Genomic DNA, 27,044 nt, shown 5'->3' on the forward strand with positions numbered 1-27,044 from the left:
GTGGCAACTCGAGGAGGGCGGAGCTTGGATATTAGCTGTGCGCATGCGCCAACTCTATATCCGGTGTGGTGGTCTATTCAGTTAGGAGTTTGAGGGTAGGCCGCCGGGAATATTCAGCTTGTAGCCGACTGTAGCCATGTCGGCGTCTGTGTTGTCGGTCATCTCGCGGTTTTTAGAAGAGTATTTGAGCGCCACTCCTCAGCGTTTGAAGTTGTTGGACGCGTACCTCCTGTATATACTGCTGACCGGAGCGCTGCAATTCGGTTATTGTCTCCTCGTGGGGACCTTCCCCTTCAATTCCTTCCTCTCGGGCTTCATCTCTTGTGTGGGGAGCTTCATCCTAGCGGGTAATGATTCTATAAGTGATCTCAGTAATAATGTGTTGCTTTGGTGTGTGCTTCTATTTCCACACAGTTCCCTGGTGGCTCAGACGGTAAAGCGTCTGCCCGCAATATGGGAGACCCGGGTTCGACCCCTGGGTTGGGAAGATCTGGAGAAGGAAATGGCAACCCACTCCAGTACTCTTGCCTGGAAAATCCTATGGACGGAGGAGCTTGTTAGGCTACCGTCCACGGGGTCGCAAAGAGTCGGACACGACTGAGTGACTTCACTTCACTTGTTTCCACAGTACTCGGTTCTGTATCAGACCACCGCCTTCTGAAGTTGTGAGGGAAATCTGCATTGCTGTGTTTTTGTGAGTGGGGGAATTGAGGCTCATTCAGGTTGTCGTACCTAACACCAAAAAGCCGCCGAAGGACTTGAATCTAGAAACACCATTCTGGTCCTCAACCTGGTGATCCACTTCACTTCATATTGGTCCAGGGAAAACTGCGTTTCATCTTTAACTTAAGTTTAATACAGCTTTGAAGTTGGTAAACTTTTAAAATGGAAAACCCAACTCTGAAGTTATTGTTTTACTATCCTGAACTCAGCTTTCATTCTCATAATTCTATTATTGGTGTGATACAATCAGAAGAATTTTATTTTTCCTTATGCCAAGTCTTTGGGTTTGAGGCTGCTGTGGCTAAAATTGAATTGGCAGACCCCTCCCCCCTAACTTCCTCCCCAATGAGAAGTTGATGGCTTGTCATTGAAGAAAATACCTAGTGAGAGGGAGTGTGGAGTTCTTGTGGGGGATTGTGATTTCATAGCTGTTGGATAATAGGTAATTGGGTCTAAGAAATGAAAATTGCTTTAGGAAAAAGGATTCAGGACAATTCATAGTTGTTGTGCAAGGGTATTGGTTGCATTTCTTTTTATTTTTAAAATTTTGTTCTTTTAAAGCATTTTTAACTGGAGGAGAACTGCTTTACAATGTTATGTTGGTTTCTGCCATACAACAGAGTGAATCAACCGTAAGGATACCTGTATCCCCTTCCTCTTGAAACTCCCTCCCACTTCCACAACCCCATCCCCCACCTCTAGGTTGTCATATAGCACTGGGTTGAGCTCCCTTAGTTACACAGCAGCCTCCCACTAGCTATCTGTTTCACACGTGGTAATGTATATGTTTCAGTGCTACTCTAAATTCATCCCACCCTTTTCTTCTGCTGTGTCCACAAGTCTGTTCTGTCTGCCTCTCTGTTCCTGCCCTGCATATAGGCTCATGAGTACCATTTCTCTGGATTCCATATATATGTGGCAATATATGATATTTGTTTTTTTGTTTCTGACTTCACTCTGTGTAACCAGCTCTAGGTACATCCACCTCAGTTCAGCACCCTCACATCTGTTCCTTTTTATGTCTGAGTAATACTCCATTGTATGTATGTACAGCTGCTTTATCCATTTATCTGTTGACGGACATCTTGGTTGCTTCCATGTCCTGACTATTGTAAATAGTGCTGCAGTGAGATTTGGAGTACATGTGTCTTTTTGAATTATGGCTTTCTCAGGGTGTATGCCCAGTAGTGGGATTCCTGGGTTATACGGTAGTTTTATTCCTAGTTTTTAAAGTAATCTCAATACTGTTCTCCATAGTGGCTGCTTCAGTTTACGGTCCCACCAATGGTGGAAGAGGGTTCTCTCTTCTCTATAACCTCTCCAGCATTTATTGTTTGTATAATACATTTTTTGATGGTGGCCATTCTGACCAGTGTGAGGTGGTGATACCTCATTGTTGTTTTGGTTTGTTTAGATCATTTCTCTAATAATGAGCCATGTTGAGCATCTTTTCATGTGTTTATTGGCTGGATTTAGAAAAGGCAGAGGAACCAGAGATCAAATTGCCAACATCCACTGGATCATGGAAAAAGCAAGAGAGTTCCAGAAGAACATCTACTACTTTATTGACTATGCCAAAGGCTTTGACTGTGTGGATCACAACAAACTGTGGAAAATTCTTCAAGAGATGGGAATACCAGACTACCTGACCTGCCTCTTGAGAAATCTGTATGCAGGTTAGGAAGCAACAGTTAGAACTGGACATGGAACATCAGACTGGTTCCAAATAGGAAAAGGAGTACGTCAAGGCTGTATATTGTCACCCTGCTTATTTAACTTCTATGTAGAGTACATCATGAGAAATGCTGAGCTGGATGAAGCACAAGCTGGAATCAAGATTGCCAGGAGAAATATCAATAACCTCAGATATGCAGATGACACCACCCTTATGGCAGAAAGTGAAGAGGAACTAAAAAGCCTCTTGATGAAAGTGCAAGAGGAGAGTGAAAAAGTTGGCTTAAAGCTCAATATTCAGAAAACTAAGATCATGCATCTGGTCCCATCAGTTCATGGGAAATAGATGAGGAAACAGTGTAAACAGTGTCAGACTTTATTTTTCTGGGTTCCAAAATCACTGCAGATGGTGATTGCAGCCATGAAATTAAAAGGCGCTTGCTCCTTGGAAGAAAAGTTATGACCAACCTAGACAGCATATTAAAAAGCAGAGACATTACTTTACCAACAAAGGTCCATTTAGTCAAAGCTATGGTTTTTCCAGTAGTCATGTATGGATGTGAGAGTTGGACTATAAAGAAAGCTTAGTGCTGAAGAATTGATGCTTTTGGAGAAGACTCTTGAGAGTCCCTTGGACTGCAAGGAGATCCAGCCAGTCCATCCTAAAGGAAGTCAGTCCTGGGTGTTCATTGGAAGGACTGATGCTGAAGCTGAAACTCCAGTACTTTAGCCACCTGCTTTGAAGAACTGACTCACTGGAAAAGACCCTGATGCTGGGAAAGATTGAAGGTGGGAGGAGAAGGGGATGACAGAGGGTGAGATGGTTGGATGGCAACACCGACTCAATGGACATGAGTTTGAGTAAACTCTGGGAGTTGGTGATGGACAGGGAGGCCTGATGTGCTGCAGTCCGTGGGGTCCCAAAGAGTTGGATATGACTGATCAACTGAACTGATGCGTCTTTGGAGAAATACCTATTTAGGTCTTCTGCCCATGTTTTGATTGGCTTGTTTGTCTTTCTTATATTGAGCTGCATGAGCTGCTTGTATATTTTGGAGGTTAATCCTTTGTCAGTTACTTTCTCCCATTCTGAGGGTTTTCTTTTTGTTTATAGTTTCATTTTCTGTGCAAGTGTTTTTAAGTTTAATTCGGTCCCATTTGTCTATTTTTGTTTGCATTTCTTTTGACACCTTTGACCTTACTAAATCCACCACTGCCTTGTGTCTGCCTTGTGTCTGTTTATTGTGCTGGGGTTTCTAACTTCCTGAAGTTGTTCTATCTATTGGAAGAGAAGGGAGAAGTTCAGTTTGGCTGAGAAAGGGAATTGGAGGTGATTATGTGGAAGGATTAGGTAGTTCTGGGTGCTAGAACTTTGAGGGCTAGACTAAGGAATTTTATCCTGTAAGTAATAGGAATGCATCTAAGCATTTAAAACATTTAAAATTTTTTTAGATTTGAGTGAAGAAGAGACTTAAAATTGGTGTTAATGTGTAGGATAAATTGGAGGGGAAAGTTCTCTAACCTGGTTCCCTTAATTTCTTTTTGGTAGTCTGTTCTCTTTTATCCCTTCTGCATGTGTTATGTAGCATATGCTCTTTGGAAACTGACTAGTACATTATAAATCAGTACAAGAGCCTGTCACTTTTTTTTTTTTTTTCCCCCAAAGCCTGATATTATTTGGGCCCAATGAAAATGATCTGTTTTCTTCTGTTCCCTCACGACTGGGGAGACTTACCCATGGTTTCAAGGAGCCAGAGGTAGAAAATTGCCATTGAGAAATCTTTTTTTGTTTTTTCGGATCAACAGTTTACAGTGTAGAAGACTTCAATGATAGAATATTTTTCTTTTTCCAGACAGATTTCAGACATCCTCAGCAGCTAACTGTTTATCTTGTGGTTAGATATCTCTAGAAGAGGACACCTGTCCCTTTTTCAGAATAGCATCCCAGTTTGGCAGCCCTTCTAGTTTTTCCTTTTTTACTTGATTGAAATTCCTCTTTTTGCTCCTTTAAAGTGCTATTTAGGAGGGATGTGTGGAAAACATTAAGACTATCCTTAAAATAAGTCTTTGATATTGAAATCAGCTTTTAGGTAGTTTCACAGCTTTTGTCTATTCTATTTTCTAATCTTTATGAAATACTTTTGGAATTAACAAAGTTTTATTTCCTCTAGTTTATAGATCCGAAACGGTTTGAATTTGAAAGACAAGGAGACCTAATTGAGAGTGTTTTCTTTCTCATAGCAGCTCTTTGGCCGTGAGGACTAGAGTCCAGTGTTTCTTTGGGAATTATCTATTAGATTCCTAGGCCCATAGCTGTTATCAAAGAGACTGGGAGTTTGGCAGCATTATGCCTGACAGTCCTGTTTCTAAATCTCATATCCATTGCTAGCTGTTGTCTTCTGTTACTCAGGTTCTCAATATGTGCTATCTGGACTACTGTAATATTCCTTATTGATCTCCCAGCCTCTGTCTCTCCCTCCAGTCCCTCTTACGCTATGTTTGCAGGCTTGATTTGACTTGCAGATTTAACTGTTCTACTCCCCACAGAAAATTTGTCTGTATCCAAAGAGAAATTTAAAATATTTTTTAATGGTGTAGAGGCTCTTTGATGATCTGGCTCTGGCCACATTGCTAGCTTCATCTCTTGTCTCCACCTCCTCTGTACTTTATATTCCAGTATTGTGTTACTTATTATTCCCTGAACATGCCAAGGTGTATTAAGCTATTTTACCTTTGTTTGATTGCCCGGAAAATTCCTTGACTTCTTAGACAGCTCAAGTGCTGCTTACCTGTGAGCCCTTGCCTGGCTCTTGAGATTTAGGTCTTCCTCCCATGTTCTGTAGGCGTGTAATGCTCTGCTCATCAATCAGTGCTTAATACTGGATGTTCAGTTATGAGCATGCCTCTGATAAGTTAAGGAATGTTGAACATTTATGTGTCAGGTTTCCTGGCAGGGAACTGAGAATTTAACTATGGAACATGCAGATGTGGTCTCTACTCCCATAGGGTTTATAATCTGGTGGGAGATGCAGGCAAGTACATGGATATGGTGCTGTGATGCAGAAGTATTGGTGAGAGTAGAATGGGAAAGACTAGAGATCTCTTCAAGAAAATTAGAGTTACCAAGGGAACAATTCATGCAAATATGGGCTCGATAAAGGACAGAAATGTTATGGACCTAACAGAAGCAGAAGATACTAAGAAGAGATGGCAAGAATACACAGAAGTACTGTACAAAAAAGAGCTTCACGACCAAGATAATCACGATGGTATCATCACTCTCCTGGAGCCAGACATCCTGGAATGTGAAGTCAAGTGGGCCTTAGAAAGCATCACTATGAACAAAGCTGGTAGAGGTGATGGCATTCCAGTTGAGCTATTTCAAATCCTGGAAGATGATGCTGTGAAAGTGCTGCACTCAATATGCCAGCAAATTTGGAAAACTCAGCAGTGGCCACAGGACTGGAAAAGGTCAGTTTTCATTCCAATCCCAAAGAAAGGCAATGGCAAAGAATGCTCAAACTACCGCACAATTGCACTCATGTCACATGCTAGTATAGTAATGCTCAAAATTCTCCAAGCCAGGCTTCAGCAGTACGTGAACCGTGAACTTCCTGATGTTCAGGCTGGCTTTAGAAAAGGCAGAGGAACCCGAGATCAAATTGCCAACATCCGCTGGATCATCAAAAAAGCAAGAGAATTCCAGAAAAACATTTATTTCTGCTTTATTGACTATGCCAAAGCCTTTGACTGTGTGGACTGCAATAAACTGTGGGAAATTCTTCAAGAGATGGGAATACCAGACTACCTGACTTGCCTCTTGAGAAACCAACATGCAGGTCAGGAAGCAACAGTTAGAACTGGACATGGAACAACAGACTGGTTCCAAATAGGAAAAGGAGTACGTCAAGGCTTTATATTGTCACCCTGCTTATTTAACTTCTATGTAGAGTACATCATGAGAAACGCTGGGCTGGAAGAAGCACAAGCTGGAAGCAAGATTGCCGGGAGAAATATCAATAACCTCAGATATGCAGATGACACTACCCTTATGGCAGAAAGTGAAGAGGAACTAAAAAGCCTCGATGAAAGTGAAAGAGTGAAAAAGTTGGCTTAAAGCTCAGTGTTCAGAAAACCAAGATCATGCTTCTGGTCCCATCACTCCATGGGAAATAGATGGGGAAACAGTGGAAACAGTGTCAGACTTTATTTTTTGGGGCTCCAAAATCACTGCAGATGGTGATTGCAGCCATGAAATTAAAAGATGCTTACTTCTTGGAAGAAAAGCTATGACCAACCTAGATAGCATATTGAAAAGCAGAGACATTACTTTGCCAACAAAGGTCCATCTAGTCAAGGCTATGGTTTTTCCAGTGGTCATGTATGGATATGAGAGTTGGACTTTGAAGAAAGCTGAGCGCTGAAGAATTGATGCTTTTGAACTGTGGTGTTGGAGAAGACTCTTGAGAGTCTCTTGGACTGCAAGGATATCCAACCAGTCCATTCTGAAGGAGATCAGTCCTGGGATTTCTTTGGAAGGAATGATGTTAAAGCTGAAACTCCAGTACTTTGGCCACCTTATGCGAAGAGTTGACTCATTGGAAAAGACTCTGATGCTGGGAGGGATTGGGGGCAGGAGGAGAAGAGGACGACAGAGGATGAGATGGCTGGATGGCATCACTGACTCGATGGACGTGAGTCTGAGTGAACTCCGGGAGTTGGTGATGGACAGGGAGGCCTGGCGTGCTGCAATTCATGGGGTCGCAGAGTCGGACATGACTGAGCGACTGAACTGAACTGAACACTTCCCTAATATGTTTGCTTTTCCAAGACATGCTTTGTAATTTCTCTCTGCACTCTCACCTGTCTTTTCTCTTTTCCTTTATTCTCAGTTGATCTTGCTTTGTTTTTTGCTTTCCCTTTGCCAGCAAGGAATCATAGCAGCTCACCTCCGCTTGTACCCCTGCTCTCTGACTTACTTCCTGTGATTGTGGATGAATGATATATCCCTTTCCTATCAGAGGCCACCTCCTCCATTTGTGAGGAGCATCTTGATGTCTCTTGCTCACTCAAGGACTCAGCTTCTGTAATCATCCCTCCATTCTGTAGCATTAATTTCCCTCCACTGGATCATTCCCATCATACACATATGCTGTAATTAATCATCCAATTTAAAAATTAATTTGACTCCAGATACCCCTGTAGCTACTGTTCCATTTCTTTTCCATCATCATGGAATTCCTTGAAAAAATAGTCTAGTCTAGTTGTTGTTTCTGCCTTCTCACTTTCCATTTGCTCTTAACCCACTCTTGGTGGTGGTCTTTCCCCACCACTACAGTGAAACCACTCTTTCCATCTTGCCAGATCTAATGGCACACACCTCACCTTGCCCAAATGCTCAGCAACATTTAGCAGTTAACATAGTTGGCTGCTTCCTTCTGAGATTGAAGTACTTTCTTCTCAAAACTTTTACAACACTACGCCCTCCTGATTGTTCTTTCTTACCTCATTGGTTTTTCTTTCCTACTGTTTGTGCTAGGTGTTTCTTGGTCTGAGGGTGTGGTTCCATTTTCTGTTTCTTTCCTTTAGGTGAATTTAAATAATATCTGTGTAACTGCAACTGCCACATTAATATTTTCAGTTTTAACCTGTTTCCTGAATTCCAAATTAGCAAGTCCAGTTGCCCACTTGACATCTTCACTTGATGTCTAACACACAACTCCAAATTGAACCTTCCAGCCCGACCGTCTTTCTCTTCACCAGTCAGAACATCGTGTCAACGTTGGTTAAATTGTTGAAGCTAAAAATTTAGGTTTTCCTGATGCCTTGATTTCCCTTATCTCCCACACCCATTACACCAGCAAGCCCTTTTGCAAAACACAGCTGGCATCTCTCCACTTCTGTCCATTTCACCACCATTGCCCGAGCTCTTTGGCTCCTACACGACTCTCTTGTTTCTTTAACTCTGCATACCATTCTCTATACTGCAGTTCTACCATCTTTAAAAAATTAAATCAGATGATTTTACTCATCAGCTCAAAACTTAAAATATTACTCCATTGGTCTTAGAACTACATCCAGACTCTTTACTGGAGCTTACAAAGCCCCACTGGATTTGGCCCTTGTCCGCCTCTTGCCCTTGATCACTAGTCTAGTCAGTCTGACATGTTGTACCTAGAGCATGTCAACATTGTTCTTTCTGCCTGGAACGCTCTGCCCCTAGATCTTTCCATAGTTGGCTCCTATCAAATTTTGTTCTTAAAATAGCACCTTGTTAGAGAGCTCTTCTGTTACCACCAAATAAGACATAGCTTCCTAGTCACTCTTACATTACCTTGTTTTCTTTATAGCACATATCTCTACCTCATTTTGTTTTCTCGTTTATTATGTTTCTCTTCATTGAAGTGTAAGTTCCTTGGGAGCCAGACTCTTGTCTTATTCTGTGCCAAAATCCTAGCACACGGCATGGCACATAGTAGATGCTCAGTAAGTATTTTGCTGAATAAATGAACATTTAAGGAGATAAATTAGAACCACTAAAATGGAGCAAGCTGCCTCAGGAGGTAGTACGTTTCCATTTTTGGAAGTGCTCAGGGAGAGACTATTTGTGTGTGTGTGGGGTGTTTCTTGAACAGAGGGCTTCCATGATGACTCAGACAGTGAAGAATCTACCTGCAGTGCAAGAGATGCCGCTTGGATCCCTGGGTTGGGAAGATCCCTTGGAGAAGGGAATGGCAACCCACTCTAGTATTCTTTTTGCCTGGACAATTCTATGGACTACAGTCTATGGGGTCGCAAAGTGTTGGTCATGACTGAGAGACTAACACTTTTTGAACAGGCGTTTGCCTTTTTTTTCACCCCTGCATGTGGGGGATATGTTGCCTCTGTGGTAACAGAGGCTCTGGATGGTTTGTAATTCTCTACCAGGGCATGACTTATCAGATTCCAGGAATGGTAAGTATATTTTGAAATGATTCCCAGCTGATTCATGCAGCCCTCTTGGCATGCCCATCCCCACCGCCTCTTGGGCATTTTGTGCATCATAAGGGATGCTGGTCTCTATGACATTCAGGGTCCTTTGCATCTCTGCAAGATTCTGACTCTTACGTTGTTACTGAAGTAACTTCGGTTACTATGATTGTGAAAATGGTAACATCAGTTCATTTCCTTATCCACCTTCATGTGGAGTTTCTCTTTCCTTTTGTCCCCCATTCTCAAGCACTACTCTACTCCCACCTTCCACCCCAGTAGCCGCTGTTAATTGTGTTTGGTATCTCTTTCTCCAGATTTTTTCCTACATTCCAAGAAAAATGAGAAAATATATTTAAGAGAAACATGAAATAGAATAGTAGAATATTTTTGGCTTTTTTTCAATTAATATATTTTAGAAATCTTTACTATCAACCTATTGAGAATTCACCTCATTCTTTTGAATAATTGCATGGGGTTTTATGGGGTGCCGTCTATGGAGTCGCACAGAGTCGGACACAACTGAAGCGACTTAGCAGCAGCAGCAGCAGCAGCAGCAGTGTGATTTAATTAAATAATCCCTTGATGTCATTTGGACTGTTTTCACTTTTAGGTACGTGCTGTTAGAATGTCCTTGTTTTGTAAGATGCTGTTAGAATGTCCTTGTTTTGTAAGATAAATTCTTTAGTTAAAAAGTGGCAACATTTTAAACACTAATAGATGTTGCTAGTTGCTCTGGCAAATGGATGAACCAAGCTGTACTTGCCCAAGCAGATTTTAATTGGCCACCCTTGTTTCAGTCAGTGTCCTAAATGTTTTGAAGAGTCCAGGTTCCTGAAAACATCAGGGGTGTTTCCATGTTTAAGCATAATGACAACTCTGTTGCCATAGTGATGGACTCTTGAAAACTAGTCTAGTAGTTTTCTGACCTTTGGGTTAGATCTCAGTTCATTGCCTTCTCTTGGTTAGTGGTAAAACGGATACTCAGTTCAGTTAAGTCAACTTAGTTGTGTCCGACTCTTTGGGACTCCATGGACTACAGCATGCCAGGCTTCCCTGTCCACCAACTCCCAGAGTTTACTCAGACTCCTGTCCATTGAATTGGTGTTGCCATCCAACCATCTCATCCTCTGTCGTCCCCTTCTCCGCCTGTCTTCAATCTTTCCCAGCATGAGGGTCTTTTCCAGTGAATCAGTTCTTTCAGTCAGGTGGCCAAAGTATTGGGAGTTTCAGCTTCAGCATCAGTCCTTCCAGTGAGCACCCAGGCCTGATTTCCTTTCGGATGGACTGGTTGGATCTCCTTGCAGTCCAAGGGACTTTCAAGAGTCTTCTCCAACACCACAGTTTAAAAGCATCAATTCTTCGGAGCTCAGCTTTCTTTATAGTCCAACTCTCATATCCATACATGACAGCTGGAAAAACCATAGCCTTGGGTAGACGTACCTTTGTTGACAAAGTAATGTCTCTGCTTTTTAATATGCTATCTAGGTTGCTCGTAGCTTTTCTTCCAAGGAGCAAGCGCCTTTTAATTTCATGGCTGCAATCACCATCTGCAGTGATTTTGGAGCCCAGAAAAATAAAGTCTGTCACTGTTTCCGCATCTATTTGCCATGAAGTGATGGGAACAGACGCTAGTCTGAAGTAAATTTAAGTTCTGTAAGCATTTGTCACAGGTATAAAGATATTTTGGAAAAGTGTATCCCTAGAACTTTCTTTTCATGTCAGGTGGTCACTATGGCTACAGTATCAGGTTGGAATCTTCAAGGGTACAGAAGATGGCAATGGAGAGTTCTCTGTCAGAGCTATGTAATTTAGATCTCTTGCCTTTTTTGAAACCAGCAGCTGCTAGAACTGGGAGATCAAAAATTACAACTGTGAGGTCCTCGTGGATACACATCTCTGCTGTCTAATATACATGTTCTGTTGGAAATAATTCACAATTTTATAACTTGGTCTCAGCCTGCCTCCTTTGTTACTACCTCAACTACATCTCAGTCTTAAAAAGTTTATAAACTTAAGTCAGGAGACAAGAGAGTTCTCAAGATTTTCTGGTTGTATATGTTTTTTCTAAGTAAGCCTTTGATTTTTAGTTTAACTCTGAGAAGTCATATTGTTCCCTTTAACAAATAACAGCAGAAAATTTAAGTGTACAACTTGATGAACTTTAAAAAATTTACCCTTTTAATCACTACCACATCAAAATATAGAACATTACCAGCACCCTAAAGGTCTCTCCGCATGCTTTCCAAGTCATCTCTCCTGTGAGAGATTAAAAACCACTCTCCTGACTTGCATTACTGACTTGTATCCTGGCTTGTATTACTGTAGATTGTTTTTGGCCGGTTTAAAGCTTTGTAGAAGCTTTGTAGAAGAATGTACTTTTTGGTGTCTGGATTGTATTGCTCATCATGATGTTTGTGGAATCCATGCTGTGAAGTTCTTTCATTGCTTTATGGTATCTGTTGTATCCATATGCCATAATTTCCCCATTTTACTGTTTTGTTTGTGGATTTTTTTTTTGGTTTGGTTGCTCAACTTGTGCGATCTTAGTTCTCTAACCAGGGATGGAATCTGGGTCCCTGTCAGTGAAAGTGCTGAGTCCTAACCACTGGACTGCTGGAGAATACCCCCTGTTTTACCATTGATATTAGATTGCACCCATTTGGGGGCCACCATCGGTATCATTCCTGTACATGTCTTTTGATGGACTTAATTACTTCTGTTGGAATAGGATTATTGGGTCAGAGGGTCTGAGTATGTGCATTAGTCATACATGTTACATACTTGATAATCATTTTTGTGTTTTTGTTCTTGTACAGTTTGTCTGAGAATACAGATCAACCCACAAAACAAGGCAGATTTCCAAGGCATCTCCCCAGAGCGAGCCTTTGCTGATTTTCTCTTTGCCAGCACCATCCTTCACCTTGTCGTCATGAACTTTGTTGGCTGAATCATTCCTGTTTACTTAACTGAGGAGGAGGAGACTAGAAGAATGTAAGTGATGATCTTAGCGCTTATCACATGATGTTGATTTTAGGAATAGAGATTGGAGGGGGCTGGTTTTGATCATGGTTGGCAGAGTTCCCATAGTGCTGATGAGAGCTTTGCAGAATTTTCCATATCGGTCTGCAAAGTTTGTGTTAATATCATCATGATTCATCAGTGCTGCTGATCTTGGTCATTGCCTTCTCTTCTCATAGTTCTGGAAATCATTAAGATAGCAGAAAATGGGAGTTTGCTTGTAGCTAATACATTAATTTCTGTACCAATAACCCCATGAAAATGACTCTGAGATCTTGGAAGAGACATAAATTGTAGATTTTGGTTTTAGTTTTGCTCTATAGTTTTTTTTCTGATATTGATCCCAGATGACTTCAAATGCTGAGCCATTGTTCCCATAGTACCTAGTATAGTGCTTACACCTGATACACGTGTAGTGTATGCTAAATGAATGATAGCTTCATGATGACAGCTTCTTGCTAATACATGTGCTAAATTAAAAATTAATGGGAAAATTGGATTAGCTTGGGAGAACACCATAAAATAATGAGATGCTATTTGGTTCACTTGTCAGTTTTCCTTTTTTTTTTTTTAGCAGTAGAGCTCTTTTATTTTCTAAGTATCTCATCAGTTCAGTTCCTCAGTCGTGTCCGACTCTTTGCGACCCCGTGAATCACAGCACGCCAGGCCTCCCTGTCCATCACCGACTCCCGGAGTCCACCCAAACCCATGTCCATTGAGTCGGTTATGCCATCCAACCATCTCATCCTCTGTCATCCCCTTCTCCTCCTGTCCTCAATCTTTCCCAGCATGAGGGTCTTTTCAAATGAGTCAGCTCTTCGCATCAGGTGGCCAAAGTATTGGAGTTTCAGCTACAGCATCAGTCCTTCCAGTGAGCACCCAGGACTGATCTCCTTTAGGATGGACTGGTTGGATCTCCTTGCAGTCCAAGGGACTCTCAAGAGTCTTCTCCAACACCATAGTTCAAAAGCATCAATTCTTCGGATCTCAGCTTTCTTTATAGTCCAACTCTCATATCCATACATGACAACTGGAAAAACCATAGCCTTGACTAGATGGACCTTTGTTGACAACGTAATGTCTCTACTTTTTAATATGCTGCCTAGGTTGGTCATAACTTTTCTTCCAAGGAGCAAGCGCCTTTTAATTTCATGGCTGCAATCACCATCTGCAGTGATTTTGGAGCCCCCAAAATAGAATCTCAATATATAAAACGGCAGAGGAGCCAGGGTTGTTTTCATTGACAGAGTTGAAAAGCCCTCTTTGCTTGGGCTCCCCTCGTGTGTAGTATGCTCTCCCCTCCATCCTTCCCTCCTAAGCAGAATCCTAAAGCTCTGAGAAGCACTTGACTCTGTATTAATACTTATTTTATGTATGAGGAAAGGGAGTTTCACAACAGTCTACTGGGTTTGCTTGGCCATGCAGCTCAGTGGTAGCAGAGCAGTGTCCTAGCCCAGTGGTGCTCTTCCAATATCCTTTGTTGCCTACTGGTGAGTAAATGCACTCTATTCTCTGCCTTTCCCCTACAGAATTAAATGTTGCTATTACTGGAGTAGAGAAAAGAGAACTTTAGGAAATGTTACCCCCTCTGGGGGAAGAGGCCCAACCTTTTTCTGTTGTACTTGGAAAGCTGTCATTTTTGTATTAATCAGAAATCTAACACATGAGTTACAATAGCCATGGGCAAGGTAAGTATAATAATGTGACTGACTGTACTTCAATTTCTATCATAAGTCAATTAGTTACTTAGTATATTACACAAAGCCTTTCCATTTTTTATACTGTCTCAAAAACAGTTCTGTTAGTTCAGGTGAAGTTTCACTTTTGGCAATAGTTGAGTTGAGAGATGGTATATATCAGTGACAGAGGTTGAGAACCACTTCTTTCTACTATCCTAATACAGTTGAATTTTTTGGAGACCTGATCAGGACTTGAATTGTTCTCTCATATGCCAGTCAATGCCTTGATACTGGGAATACAAAGACAAGGAAAATATAGTCCCTGCATTCAGGAAGTGAACAGTCTAATGGAGAAGCCATGTACCCACAGCAGTTAGAGCCGTGCTAAAGACCTGACCAAAGTGCTGTGGGGGCTGAGAGAGGGTGGCTGCCATGCTACCTGGGAGCAGAGGCCGCAGGCGAGGTGTCTGACCAGTGACAGCTTCTTCAGTGCAGGTGGAAAGCTTAGCCAGCAACACTGACCTTCATTGGCCTGTGAACATCCTGAGCAACCCCGGGCTCCGATAGCAAACTTGCTGGAAAGGTCATAAGTCTTCTGATTGCCTTACTCTAAAAGCAATGCCTTACTTCAGAGCAATGCCTTAGTCTAAAAAGGAAATGCCTTACTCCTTTCTAGATGAGTCATGGTGGTGTATGCTTTAACAAGGGGACAGAGCATACAGTCCAAGGATGTTCTCTAGGATCAGGGAGGTACCAAATCGTGAAAAATTATCTCTTAGGGCTGTCATGATTGGAAGAGGACTCTGCTGCAGAGAGCTTGGTATTTCAAAATTATGACAAAAACGGACAAAAAAGCAGGCTCAGCAGAAACTGCATACGGTAGCCCATATTAATGACCTAGGGCCACCTGTTCAGTTTGGAATTATGGGTCCAGGGTACAGCATAATCTTCCAATCCCAGATTACAGTGTTGAATCATGCTATAGAGGGTATACTCATAGAGAATTCTTCTGTGGGGGACTCATCAGGGTTTTTTTTCCCAGAGATCTTTCATTTGACATACAGTATACTGTCCTGCTCTCAATCTTCAGATAGACATTTTTCTGCTCTTTTTCTGTGTTTCTAATTCAGTTCTATGTGTGGTGTCCTAAAACATTTTAAAAAATGGTTTTTAAGTTTTTCAATATTTATATCAGAGGGTACAATAAAAATTTAATACTTTCCATATTTGCCAAGTATGTTGGGAGTTGGGTATAAAAAGAATAAACATCTATAAGCATAGTGTACGGCTCTTTGTGAATTTCGGGGTAGCATTTAAAACCAGCAGCGACTCTGAAAAAGGCAGATCAGAAGAAAATGGCACTGAGTTAAAGAAATGTTTTCAAAGAGAAGTAAGGAAGTTAGCAGACAGTGAATGCTCACATGGATCAGGTTTTAAGTGCTTCTTATTCTGTCTTATTTTATTTTCAGAACAACCTCTTGAGGATAAACTTGCTAATTCCATTTATGAATGGGAAACTGAGATTCAAAGAGCCTTACTGGAAATCTTTTAAGTCTGATAATCCAGTCTGATGTCAAAAAATGTTTTTAATCTCTCTTTTCGCTTGTGTTACTTGCTCAGTCTGGTCCGACTCTTTGCAACCCCACGGACTGTAGCCCACCAGGCTCCTCTGTCCATAGGGATTCTTCAGGCAAGGATATCGTAGTGGGTTGCCATTTTCTTCTCCAGGGAATCTTCCCGACACAGGGAAACCTGGGTCTCCCGCACTGCAGACAGATTCTTTACCATCTGAGCCACCAGGGAAGCCCTAACTTTGCTTAAAATTGCTTGTTGTGGGAACTTCCCTGGTGGTCCAGTGGCTAAGATTCCGTGCTCCCAATGAAGGGGGTTGGGTTCGATCCCTGTCAGAGAATTAGATCCTACATGCTGCAACTAAGAGTTCCTTCACCACAAGTGAGGGTCCTGTACCGCAACTAAAGATCCGGCATGCTGCAATGAAGATTGAAGATCCTGCGTGCTGCAACCAAGACCCGGGGCAGTCAATAAATATATATTAAAAAAAAGAAAGAAAATCACCCTTCTTAAAATAATTGCTTATTATAAAGTATTTGACAATTGCACAGTCAGAGAAATGTGTTTAAAATGTGGCCACAGTTATTTTACCACCATCTTTTCCTTTATTACTTACTTTCTTGGCTTGTATAATGTTAAAAATACAGAAAAGTACAGAGAATAATATAACACCCCCATATTCATTACTTGCAATGAACAGATTTTGAACAGAAACTAAGCTAAAGTTCCTTTGAATCCTTTCAGTCCCCATTGTTTCTCTCTGCTGTAAGACTTTACTGTCTTCTTGAAATTTATAAATATATAAAAACTACTGTTAACACAAACTTGTCTAAACTTCAGAGTTTGTGGCCCCCTGAAAACATGTCCAGAGATAGCAGAGTGAGAAACCTGTGGTAGAAGTTAGCTGTTCAGTTGGCAACACTGGTATAGGTGGCTATTCCTGGGGTCAAGAATAGACTTTATAATATTTAAAAAATTATTATAAAAAGGAAAAATGCTCCTAGTGAGCTTCTGAGTTGGGAGAATCCTTGCACCACTAAAGTGATGGTATTTGGCACTTAGGTGGCAGTAAGTCTGTTTTGAATGCATCGTATTCAGTAGATTTGAATAAAGATTTACATAACTACAGGTGAATATTTCCTGTTTTGTTTTTCCATGTCTCCTTGTGAAATTCTTTTCAGAAAATGTCAGCCTACCTCAAGTGTTTGGAAGGGAAGAGAGACTTAGCTACATTGGGTCACAGCTTGGGAAGGGAAGTTCAGAGGGAAGAGCGAGCAGGGCTTTGACAAAGGGACACACCTGAGCTTGGCAGTGTGCTTAGCCTGGGGGAGATAATTTGCCACCAGCTTGTGCTGAAACCTTGTTAGTGTTACTTTGTGGAGGCGGTTCTACAGGTCTTTAAAAATTCATAGTGTTTAATCCTGGCTGAAGCGAGGGTGCTGCAAGGCTGGGCAGAACATAACTCTGACTAACGGAATTATATTCCAACAAGCAATTGCTGTTGGCTTTTCGAATTCATCAGTAAATATCAGTACTATAGTAATCTAGAAAACTACCTCTAAAGGGAATCAATGTTATTTTTTAGGCTCTACTGCCACCTAGTGGCTTGTACATTTCATGGCTGAGAGAATATACTACAAGCTCAAAAGAGAAACTGAGTTTAGGGGAAGAGACCACAAATACCTTCCTGATAAAACCTAGTTTCTTTCCAGTCACAGGAGGGCAGCAGAGATCCAGGTGGGCCTAGATGTTAGGTGGGGGTTGCTTTACATTCTGACCAGAAGTGGGCAGTGTCGAGTGAGGCACAAAAGGGTATGCAACCTTACAGTGACCCTAGGATTTTGTTACATGTGAAGAACAAGTGTACAGTGGCCCACAGATGTACTTTTTATTTCTTTTTCTTATCTTGTCAGTTCAGGAGCTCCCATTTTGGCTTATTCTAGACCTGCTTCTGACTTGATGGACAGGAGTTGGTGATGGACAGGGAATCCTGGCGTGTTGCAGTCCATGGGGTTGCAGAGTCGAACACAACTGAGTGACTGAACTGAACTGAACTGAGGCCTGGATTTCCTCTTCTCCTGGCAGCCAGCTTTAAGTTTGTGTGTGTGTGAGGGGTTAGTGTCTATTTCATTTTCTCTGTGACATTTTACCTTATATTGGATTAGCCATCAGGTAAGTTCTGAAAAAGGGGAATACTCTAAATTTGTAGAAAACATTTTGAGTTAGCATAGTCTTTTTTTCAATCCCCCTTTTTTTCCTTGGTTGGAGAATGAGCTTAGTTTTTTTACCTATTCTTAAAACCTTGAATCTACTTATTTTTTTACAAAAAACCCCTGATAACTGATGACTTTTAATTGGTGATTTTGCTCTATTTTTTATTTGGTTCATTGAAAACCAGCAAAAAAAAAAAGAGGGACTATCAGGTAGATTTGTGTGTGTGTGTGTGTGTTTAAATTTTGTTCTGTTTTTTAAATTTGGCTGAGCTTTGTGTCTTATGGAGTCCTAGTTCCTGACTAGGGATGGAACCTGGGCCCCGGTAGTGAAAGTGCTGAGTCCTAACCGCTGGACTGCCAGGGGACTGCTACAGATTTGTGTTTGTGAAGTCCTTGCCTTATTTTCTCTACCCTTGCAGCTCAGATGATTCCTGCTGCAAGTCATTCTGGCCCCAGGTTGTATAGGAGCCTCTTGGGGCTCTCACGGTCCCCTGTGCCTGCCCCTAATGCTGCACTTACCATACACTTATGAAACCATTCATTTTCCTGTCTCTCCCACTGGACTCTTACATGCCCAGGGAATAGGGACCGTAGAGCTTAGCACAGAGCTAACAGTCATAGTGCATGTTTGTTGTGTAAATCATTTTCAGCAGCAAGAAATGCTGTATAAAATAGCTGTATCCTTAGTTATGTGGATGCTCAGACATGAGGAATGTGCTGTAGGAGAACGGAGCCAGGGAAACAATCCGCCTGAAGGGTGGCAGAGTGGGGCACGAGCAGGAGAGTAGAAGTCAGAAGACCTGTGCTGTAGACTTTGCTGTGCTGTTAACCAGTTGGATGGAGAAATAAGCTTGTCGCTGAGCGCTCATCTCCCCTGTCTTTACAGGGAGGGAATTGGCCTGGGTGGTCATCAGAGTCTCTTGCAGTTGTTGAAGCCTCTGATTAATAGTATTCATGATAGTCCCATTGTGTTTGAGGAGGACTACACTGTGTGGATCCTCAGCTGAGCTTTTGCTTTTTTTTCCCTTGCTTTTTTCCTTTAGTTTTTGCTTTTTATACATTACCAGGTTTTCATCATCTATCAGGGTGGTGAAAAGTTAAAAATGCACAATGTTGGTATAAAGCCTTTTACAAAATTAGACAACATTTGTTGAATGTTTTACTGTTATCACATTACCAGGTTTGCAGGACTCACACACATTCCACGTGTACTTTTATACACATCAACCTGTGTCATCCCCCAGCTCGTGCTGGGGTCAGTTCAGTGCAGTCGCTCAGTCGTGTCTGACTCTTTGCGACCCCGTGGACTGCAGCACGCCATGCCTCCCTGTCCATCACCAACTCCTGGAGCTTACTCAAACTCATATCCATCGAGTCAGTGATCCATGCAACCATCTCATCCTCTGTCGTCCCCTTTTCCTCCCACCTTCAATCTTTCCCAGCATCAGGGTCTTTTCCAGTGAGTCAGTCTTCACATCAGGTGGCCAAAGTATTGGAGTTTCAGCTTCAGCATCAGTCCTTCCAGTGAATATTCAGGACTGATTTCCTTTAGGATAGACTGGCTGGATCTCCGTGCAGTCCAAGGGACTCTCAAGAGTCTTCTCCGACACCACAGTTCAAAGGCATCAATTCTTTGGCACTCAGCATGGCACTCAGCACGCTGGGATGGAGGTAGACAAATAGTAGTAATCCCTTTCTATACATGAGGTAAGGAAACCTTGATGAAATTTAAATTGATTTGTCCAGGGCCTGGAACTAAGTGACTGAGTAGGAACTCGTTAACTGTCATTTTTACTCCAAACTTCTATATGCCTTTCTCTCTATAGTTTTCAAAGACTTTCGGATGTCTTGTTAGAAGGTTTCCTTTAACAGCATCAAAGTTGCTTCTCTTTTAAATGGGAAAAACTTAGAGGTAAATGTTTCTGTACAATAAGTCATCTTTAATATGATCTGGAAAAAATGGAGGAGAATGCACATCAGGAAACCTGACTTTATCTCAAGAGTGTGACCCTGGGCCAGCACTGTCCAACAGAACTTTGCTTTGGGCAAACTTGAGTCTGCAGCTGCCCAGTATGGTAGCTACTGGTCATGTGTAGTTAGTTATTAAACATTAGAGATGTGGCTATGTGACTGAGGCACTGTTTTTTTCCATTTTGGCCGCACCCCGCGGCATGTGGAATCTTAGTGCCCTGACCAGGGATTGAACCCACACCCCTTGCACTGGAAATACAGAGTCTTAACCACTGGGCCGCCAGGAACGTCTAAGACTCTGAATTTTTAATTTTATTTAATGTTAACTCAGTTTGAATAGTCACCTGTGGCCAGTGGCTGTGATGTTGGACAGCACAGCTCTGGACAGATCTGTCAAACTCTCAGATGGCAGTTGCCTCATCTGTAAGATGAGAAGACTGGATGCACTTTGATTCTTATTTTCTCCAATTTTAGTTTTAATTGGGTGAGTAGACTCTAGGATGAGATGGATTTGAAGGAAAATTGGCATTTGAGCAGATCTGCTCAGTGCTGGTGTCGGAATAGAGATGGTGCTGAGGAAGCAGACATTCCAGGTGGAAATGCCCCTATCTGGCATCATTGTGTGTGACTTTACAGAGAGCGATTATTTTGAATAGGTCTTTGTGTCGTGCCTTGCTTTCTCTTGAGATGACGGGAACAGGTTGATGGAATGGTGCTCTCTTTCCTGCTTGGGTGGATAGACGGAAGAAGCCATCCTCACTCTCCTCAGCAGGTGGCTTCCACTTTACATATCTTGTTATCAGGGGAGGAAACTTTATTAGTCAGTTTCCTGAAACCTTTATCCCCTGGTTAACAGTTAAAATCATTCTTCTGACCTGGTGAATAGTTGAGTTTTGTTGAGCTAATAATTCAAAGACTCCTAGAAGCTCTGCTTTTAGAATACTGCCGGGTAAATATACTTTCGCCTTAAAAGAAAGGAGCAGACCTATGTGAATAGGAACTTTCTGAAAACGATTTTCACAGAAATTTACTCTCATGAATCGTTTTCTTGCCTTTTAGATGGACCAGTCCCAATGTCTTAGGTTTAAATGTTTTAATATCGTAAGATCTCAAAACTTGACTTTCTTAGTAAATGAGGACTTCTTTTAGCATTCTCAGTGGGTCAAGGCTCTTCCCTGACGTGGCCTGTGCTCTAGTCCTCTCTCACCTTGGCTGTCAGCGCTGATGTGATAGTCTGTTGTCAGAGAGTAAGAAATTTGATGGAGTGAATAGGTGAGTTTCAGGAGATCTGTTTGTCCTTTGTTTGGCACTGTGATCACTTTTGCTCCCCAATTTTTGCTCTTTGTTTTACATATTTCTTGTAATTCCACTGATGTAGGAATATTCTGCAATTATGTAGCATTTCTCTAAGTGCCATTGTTAGTGAAATAACAATCTGGTGAGGAGTCTAAGATCTTTCCTTTAAGCTCTGATGCTAGAATCTCCAGATCACCTGAACCAATACACAAAGTAAGGTGGTGCCCTTTCATGTAGAGGGTAGCCCCCCTCTTCTGAAAGGTAGTATTTCCCAAGATTTCTCAAGTCATGACACACATGGAAGATGGCACATGGAGGATGGCGCACTGCAGGAAAATGGGCTGCTTGCAGCTGGGGACGCTGGGGCGCCTAGAGCCAAGGGGTCACCCCTGGCCACCCTGAGTTGGAGCACACTGTGTGGGTAGCCCTCCCAGAGGGGTGGGAAAGAAGGCCACTTCTCTTGGGGTTATTTTCCACCTCATTCTTGCCAAAAATAGTCTTACCTTTAAATGAAAACTATTCCTTCTCATTTGGTCCTTTGTTAAACCTGAGGTTGGGGATCTTTTTCTAGGTTTTTTGAATTCTTCTTTCTTCCACTCCCCACCACTCCCACCCCAACGATAAGTTAGTGCTTTATAAGCTTTCTAAATCCGGAAAAGTTCTTTAGGTTAAGTTGCAGCCCTCTCACCACAAAGAGGGTTTGTGGATCAGGGAGGTCAGAGTGACTTACATGAAGTCACACAGCTTATTAATTGTAGAGCCAGTGTTAGAACTGCTTCTACAGTTCAAGTCAGTTATGTCTTGGAATTGAGATTTGAGCATTAGTTTTTATGGATACTTCTGTAAAATGTTCATTGAAAAATATTTGCTTTATTTTGGTTGTTCTAGCCTGTTTTAAATACTTTCCAGGATTGGGGAACCCTGTAACTGCCTTTGTCTATACGGGTTTAGAATTTAGGTTAAAGGATTTGAGGCCCTGTCTGTACTATCACAAGACATTTTAGAAACCATGAATCTCTCTTACCTCTCTGCTTCTTTCTTTCAGGTTCACTTTTTAATTTCCCCTGGATAAGAGCTCTTTGAGATGGCAGTTTGCTGGACACATGGATTTTCTTCAGATTTATGCTTACTACCAACTCCTTGGGGTGCAGGTGGAGAGCCTAGAGAAGTTCCCTAGGTTCCTTCCGAGCCAGAACAACTTTGTAATGCATTTGTTAGTACAGCCTCTGCCTTCCATGAAGTGTAACCTTTTTGCCTTCCAAATTAAAAAGTTCCATGCCACTCCTTCCTCTGCCTCTGGCTGTGTTTTTTGATATTAAAATCCTTTTCCTTCAGTCCTCTGTGCAAATTTCTTTAGGAGTTGATAACTGGCAACTGTGAATCTACCTCCATGTTTTCATTAAGTGTATTTGAAGTTAGTGACAAAAGGCAGCTCTGACAACCCTGGGAAAGGAGAGCCCTTTGTCTTTTCCCTGGAGCTGGTAATCCCTTACTAATCCTTCAATTGTTGCAGGTGGTTCTGCTCTTATGACACAATGCATTCCTGGGACTGCATCATTAAGCACTTTGTGAGAAATTGAACTACATGTGTGCTTCCCCATTTATATGTTTCACTGTGATTTAGTGGTGAAAAGTGATATACGGATCTCTTAGTGTAAGAAGAGTACGAAAAGTGTGGGAGTTGTGTATATGCTTATTTATGAGACACCGCTCTCCAGTACTCTCACTTTGTTCTTACTATTGTCTCAGGGGTTCCAGTCCTCGTTAGGTAGATGAAATTGAAGCTCCAATTTGTAACTTGCTTTAGATCAGAGTTCATGACATGCTTGGGTGGAACAATAGGTCTGCTGGTTGAAGTCTAGGGATATTTATATGTATTGTGGTGGCAGCCTTATTTCCATCTTGGGGGCTGTATATAGGAAATAAGCTATGTTGAGGATTCCACTATTTAAATTTAGCTGACTGCTGCCTTGGTAGGTTGGGCTCTAGAGGTTCCCCAACTTGGCTGCACATTAGAATTGCTTAGGGAACTTAAAATCTCAATGCCCAGGGCACAGCCCAGACCAATTAAATAAAAATCTTTGGGGTGGCATCTTTACTTTGTACAGCTACCCAGGAGATTTTAACGTGCAGCCAGATAGGAGAAGTACTACTGGATTCTTGTTCCTCAAAATGTAGCCCATTGACCAGCAGTATTGACATGACCTAGGAGTCTTTGAAAAGGAGACTCTCCAGCCCCACTTCACTCCCTCCTGAAGCAAAAGCTGTTTTGACGTGGTCTGCATGTGAATCACGTGCATATTAAAATTTTGAGAAGCACCCATCCAGACCAGTGGTTCTCAAATCTTGGTTTATTTCACAATTCTCTGGGAACTTATTAATGAGCTTGGGCCTCTGTTTTTTAGCTCTCCATGGAACTCTGATACACACAGGTTCGAGAATAGTTCTGGATCAGGAATCATCATCACTGAATGATCTGGCAGTGTTCCACTAAAACTATCACAAAGGCAGGCAGTTGGTCCTTGGGGCATGGTTTACCATTCTGAGGGATATTAGTTCACTCATAACAATGTTTTCAAACTTGTGTGCAGATATGTACCTTCATCAGGAGGCTTCTGAACAATTTTTAGTGTAGATTGATAGACCAGTATTTTGAATAAGAAAAGCAGTATAAATGGGCTTAAAAACTGGGAATAATAGTACTAATTTCATCAAGGAAGACGTTACAACTTTCAGAGCCTCTAGTACACACATTTTAATGTCTATCCATGCTCTTGAGATACATGGGGGCCGATAGCAAGCACCCACTTAACCGGGTCAGCTGTTATCTCGGAGGTGATTTACCCAAGCCAGTGACCGTCCGTGGGAAACATTCACTCGTGTTGTCTTCTCACCGTTTGCAGCAGGGCAAAAGCCTACAGACAGCTCTTAGAATCTTGAGTTTAAATTCAGTTTAATAAAACTTCATTTTTGGGCTTTGTTCACTTGTTCAGTGGTTCTCTATTTTAAAAAAAAATTATTTTAATTGGAGGCTAATTACAATATTGTGGTTTTTGCCATACATTGACATGAATCAGCCATGGGCGTACATGTGTTCCCCATCCTGAACCCCCCTCCCACTTCCCTCCCCATCCCATCTCTCAGGGTCATCCCAGGGCACCAGCCCTGCGCACCCTGCCTCATGCATCGAACCTGGACTGGTGATCTGTTTCACATATGATAATATACGTGTTTCAGTGTTATTCTCTCAAATCATTCCACCCTCGCCTTCTCCCACAGAGTCCAAAAGACTGTTCTTTGCATCTGTGTCTCTTTCGCTGTCTTGCATATAAGGTCATCGTTACCATCTTTCTAAATTCCATGTATATGCATTAATATACTGTATTGTGTTTTTCTTTCTGACTTACTTCGCTCTGTATAATAGGCCCCAGTTTCATCCACCTTATTAGAACTGATTCAAATGCATTCTTTTTAATAGCTGAGTGGTTCTCAACTCAAGATGCAGAAAATTTACCTGTGAAACTATTTAAAAGTTTTAAAAAGTTCATTCCCTCTCTCCCCAGTGGAATTTCTGATTCTTAGGTGTTTCGTTTTGTTTTTTTTTTTTTTTTTTAGATGAGAGGCACTGAACCGGGATGGGTAATCTTTTTCATCCAATGGGTCTTCCAACATGGGTCTTTCCTGATACCCATCAGCTCTGTTGTGATGGTGCCCCTCTATGGGTCTCACACATGGGTGCCCAGAGGAGCATGCTGCAACAGTGGAGTTTGAGTACTATGCCTCAGAGTGAGCTATAGTTTAGCATTTTCTGCTATCTCCAACTCAACACCTTTACGAAGTGGCTTTATTTTTATTTTCTATGCTTTTCTGTGGGGCCGGAAACCATTCGCCACAAGCACTGTACATGGTCTGTTGCCTGCCATTCTTTGCAGTGGCGGGAAGCCCGGCCCTGAGCACCTCCTGCCCACACACTTCCTGCCCCCTATCACATGGAAACCATCATTTGTGTTTTCTTCTCTTAGCAGCCAATACCTTTGGCCTCTTTGATCACATCCTTTCATCTTAGTCTTCAAAACACTTTTGTTATGATGGTTGAAAATACTTCGGGGGTGGGGTCAGAGAGGCCTGTTCTCTGGTTTTGGCTCAGCAAACTTGCCCTGGTGGTTACCAGGGGCTGGGGTGCTTGTGTACAGACTCAGTGTGATGGTGTCCTCTCCCATCTTGGCTTGCGGCTCAGGGCTTCTACAGTCTGAGTGCTGTGTGACTTCCTGCCTTTAACTTTTAAAAACTTAACGAATATAAAAAATGGATTATTCCTTTTGGTAGAAACCAACACAATACTGTAAAGCAATTATCCTTCAATTAAAAATAAATAAATGGATTTTTCCTGCACGAAGAAACAATACTTGGATAAGGAAATGAGGGGGAAAAAAGACTTGCTTAGGTTGAATTAATAGGCAGGTTCAAGCTTATGCAGACCTGTCCATGGGATGAAAAGGAGAGGCATTTTCAAGACCCTAGTTGGGCAGCTGGCTGCTGCCGGAAGTACCTCGCTTGCCCTTAAGGTGTTGATTCAAGGACACATTCTGCCACTTCCTGTCTGTTGACCTGAAGACCTTTTGCTTTGTCTCTCAAATTTAGCCAATAATTAGGCACCCAGGCATGGTGCTGCATAGCACGTGGGATCACCAGAGACAAGATAACAGCCTTGCTGTCCAGGAGTGGCTACCACTGAGCACCCTCTGTATGTCTGGCATGGTATTAAGGGTCCTGTTACTTACGTTTCCCTGCGAGATGGTTGGATGGCATAATCGACTCCATGGACATGAGTTTGAGCAAACTCTAGGAGATAGGGAAGGACAGGAAGCTTGGCATGCTGCAGTCCAAGGTGTTGCAAAGAGTTGGACACGACTTAGTGACTGACAACAACAATAATCCCATGAAGAGGAAGGTAGTGTTTTCCTTCAGATGAGGAAATGGAAACTCAGATGACAGCGTGAAGGTTTGAATCTTATTTCTGTCTGATTTCAAAGCACTTGGGTTAGACTTTATGAGAAAATGATAGAATAGCATGGGGCTAATAGGACTTCTCACTGTTGTCCCAACAAAATATAAGTGAAAGTACCTCGTTAATAGGACTGCTGTACAAATGTATTGGTACCCTGAGGGCAGTCGTCAGAAATGTGGGAAACTGTCCACACATACTGCTCTTCACCCTCAGCTGCACATCCAGTTTTACTGGCTTTCAGCTAAAGGACTGGTGGCCAAGGTCAGGTCTTCATCTTTTTCTGGAGAAAGGCATCCTGAGGGAGTCCCTAGATGTCCCTAGAGACATCACTGGGGTCTGCTATTGAAACCGCTCTGCCTTTTTAAATCCCAGGGATGAACAGCTTTGTTTCTTAACTTTTTATTACTGAAAATGTCACAGACACACAATGCACACACATGCATGCATGTCAAGAGATAAACTTACAGATACCCAACATTTGGCTTCAAAAATTAGCAATGTTTTTTTTACCCCATCTGGACTTCCCTTGTGGCTCAGCTGGTAAAGAATCCGCCTGCAATGTGAGAGACCTGGGTTCGATTTCTGGGTTGGGAAGATCCCTGGAGAAGGGAAAAGCTAGCCACTCCAGTATTCTGGCCTGGAGAATTCCATGGACTGTGTAGTCCATGGGGTTGCGAAGAGTTGGACACAACTGAGTGACTTTCACTACCCTGTCTAGAGACGTCTGATGGGGAAGTTCTTTCTATGACTCCATCATTGAGTTAAAAAATATTTGCGTGCCTACTCTCCAGAATATGCAGAGGTGATCAGAACAGACAAGGTAACTCCCTTTTTGAGCCTTACATTCTAGTCAGGAAGAGGGCCAAATTAGCACATGAATATAACTGCTGTAAGTGGAGTGAAGGACACAAAAGGTAT

General features: G+C 42.1%; 1 protein-coding gene across 1 annotated transcript; it reads left to right on the plus strand.

Annotated features, from left to right (window-relative positions):
• The first annotated feature begins 43 nt into the window (after positions 1-43).
• On the plus strand, positions 44-22,405 carry DAD1 (defender against cell death 1). Its single transcript, XM_052646777.1, has 3 exons — positions 44-347; positions 12,186-12,360; positions 22,164-22,405. Exons 1-2 carry the CDS (start codon positions 137-139, stop codon positions 12,314-12,316), a joined length of 342 nt encoding a protein of 113 aa, XP_052502737.1. The 5' UTR covers positions 44-136; the 3' UTR covers positions 12,317-12,360; positions 22,164-22,405.
• Positions 22,406-27,044: the final 4,639 nt, after the last annotated feature.

The sequence above is a fragment of the Budorcas taxicolor genome, chromosome 10 (assembly GCF_023091745.1).
Source record: "Budorcas taxicolor isolate Tak-1 chromosome 10, Takin1.1, whole genome shotgun sequence".
Lineage (NCBI taxonomy): Eukaryota > Metazoa > Chordata > Mammalia > Artiodactyla > Bovidae > Budorcas > Budorcas taxicolor.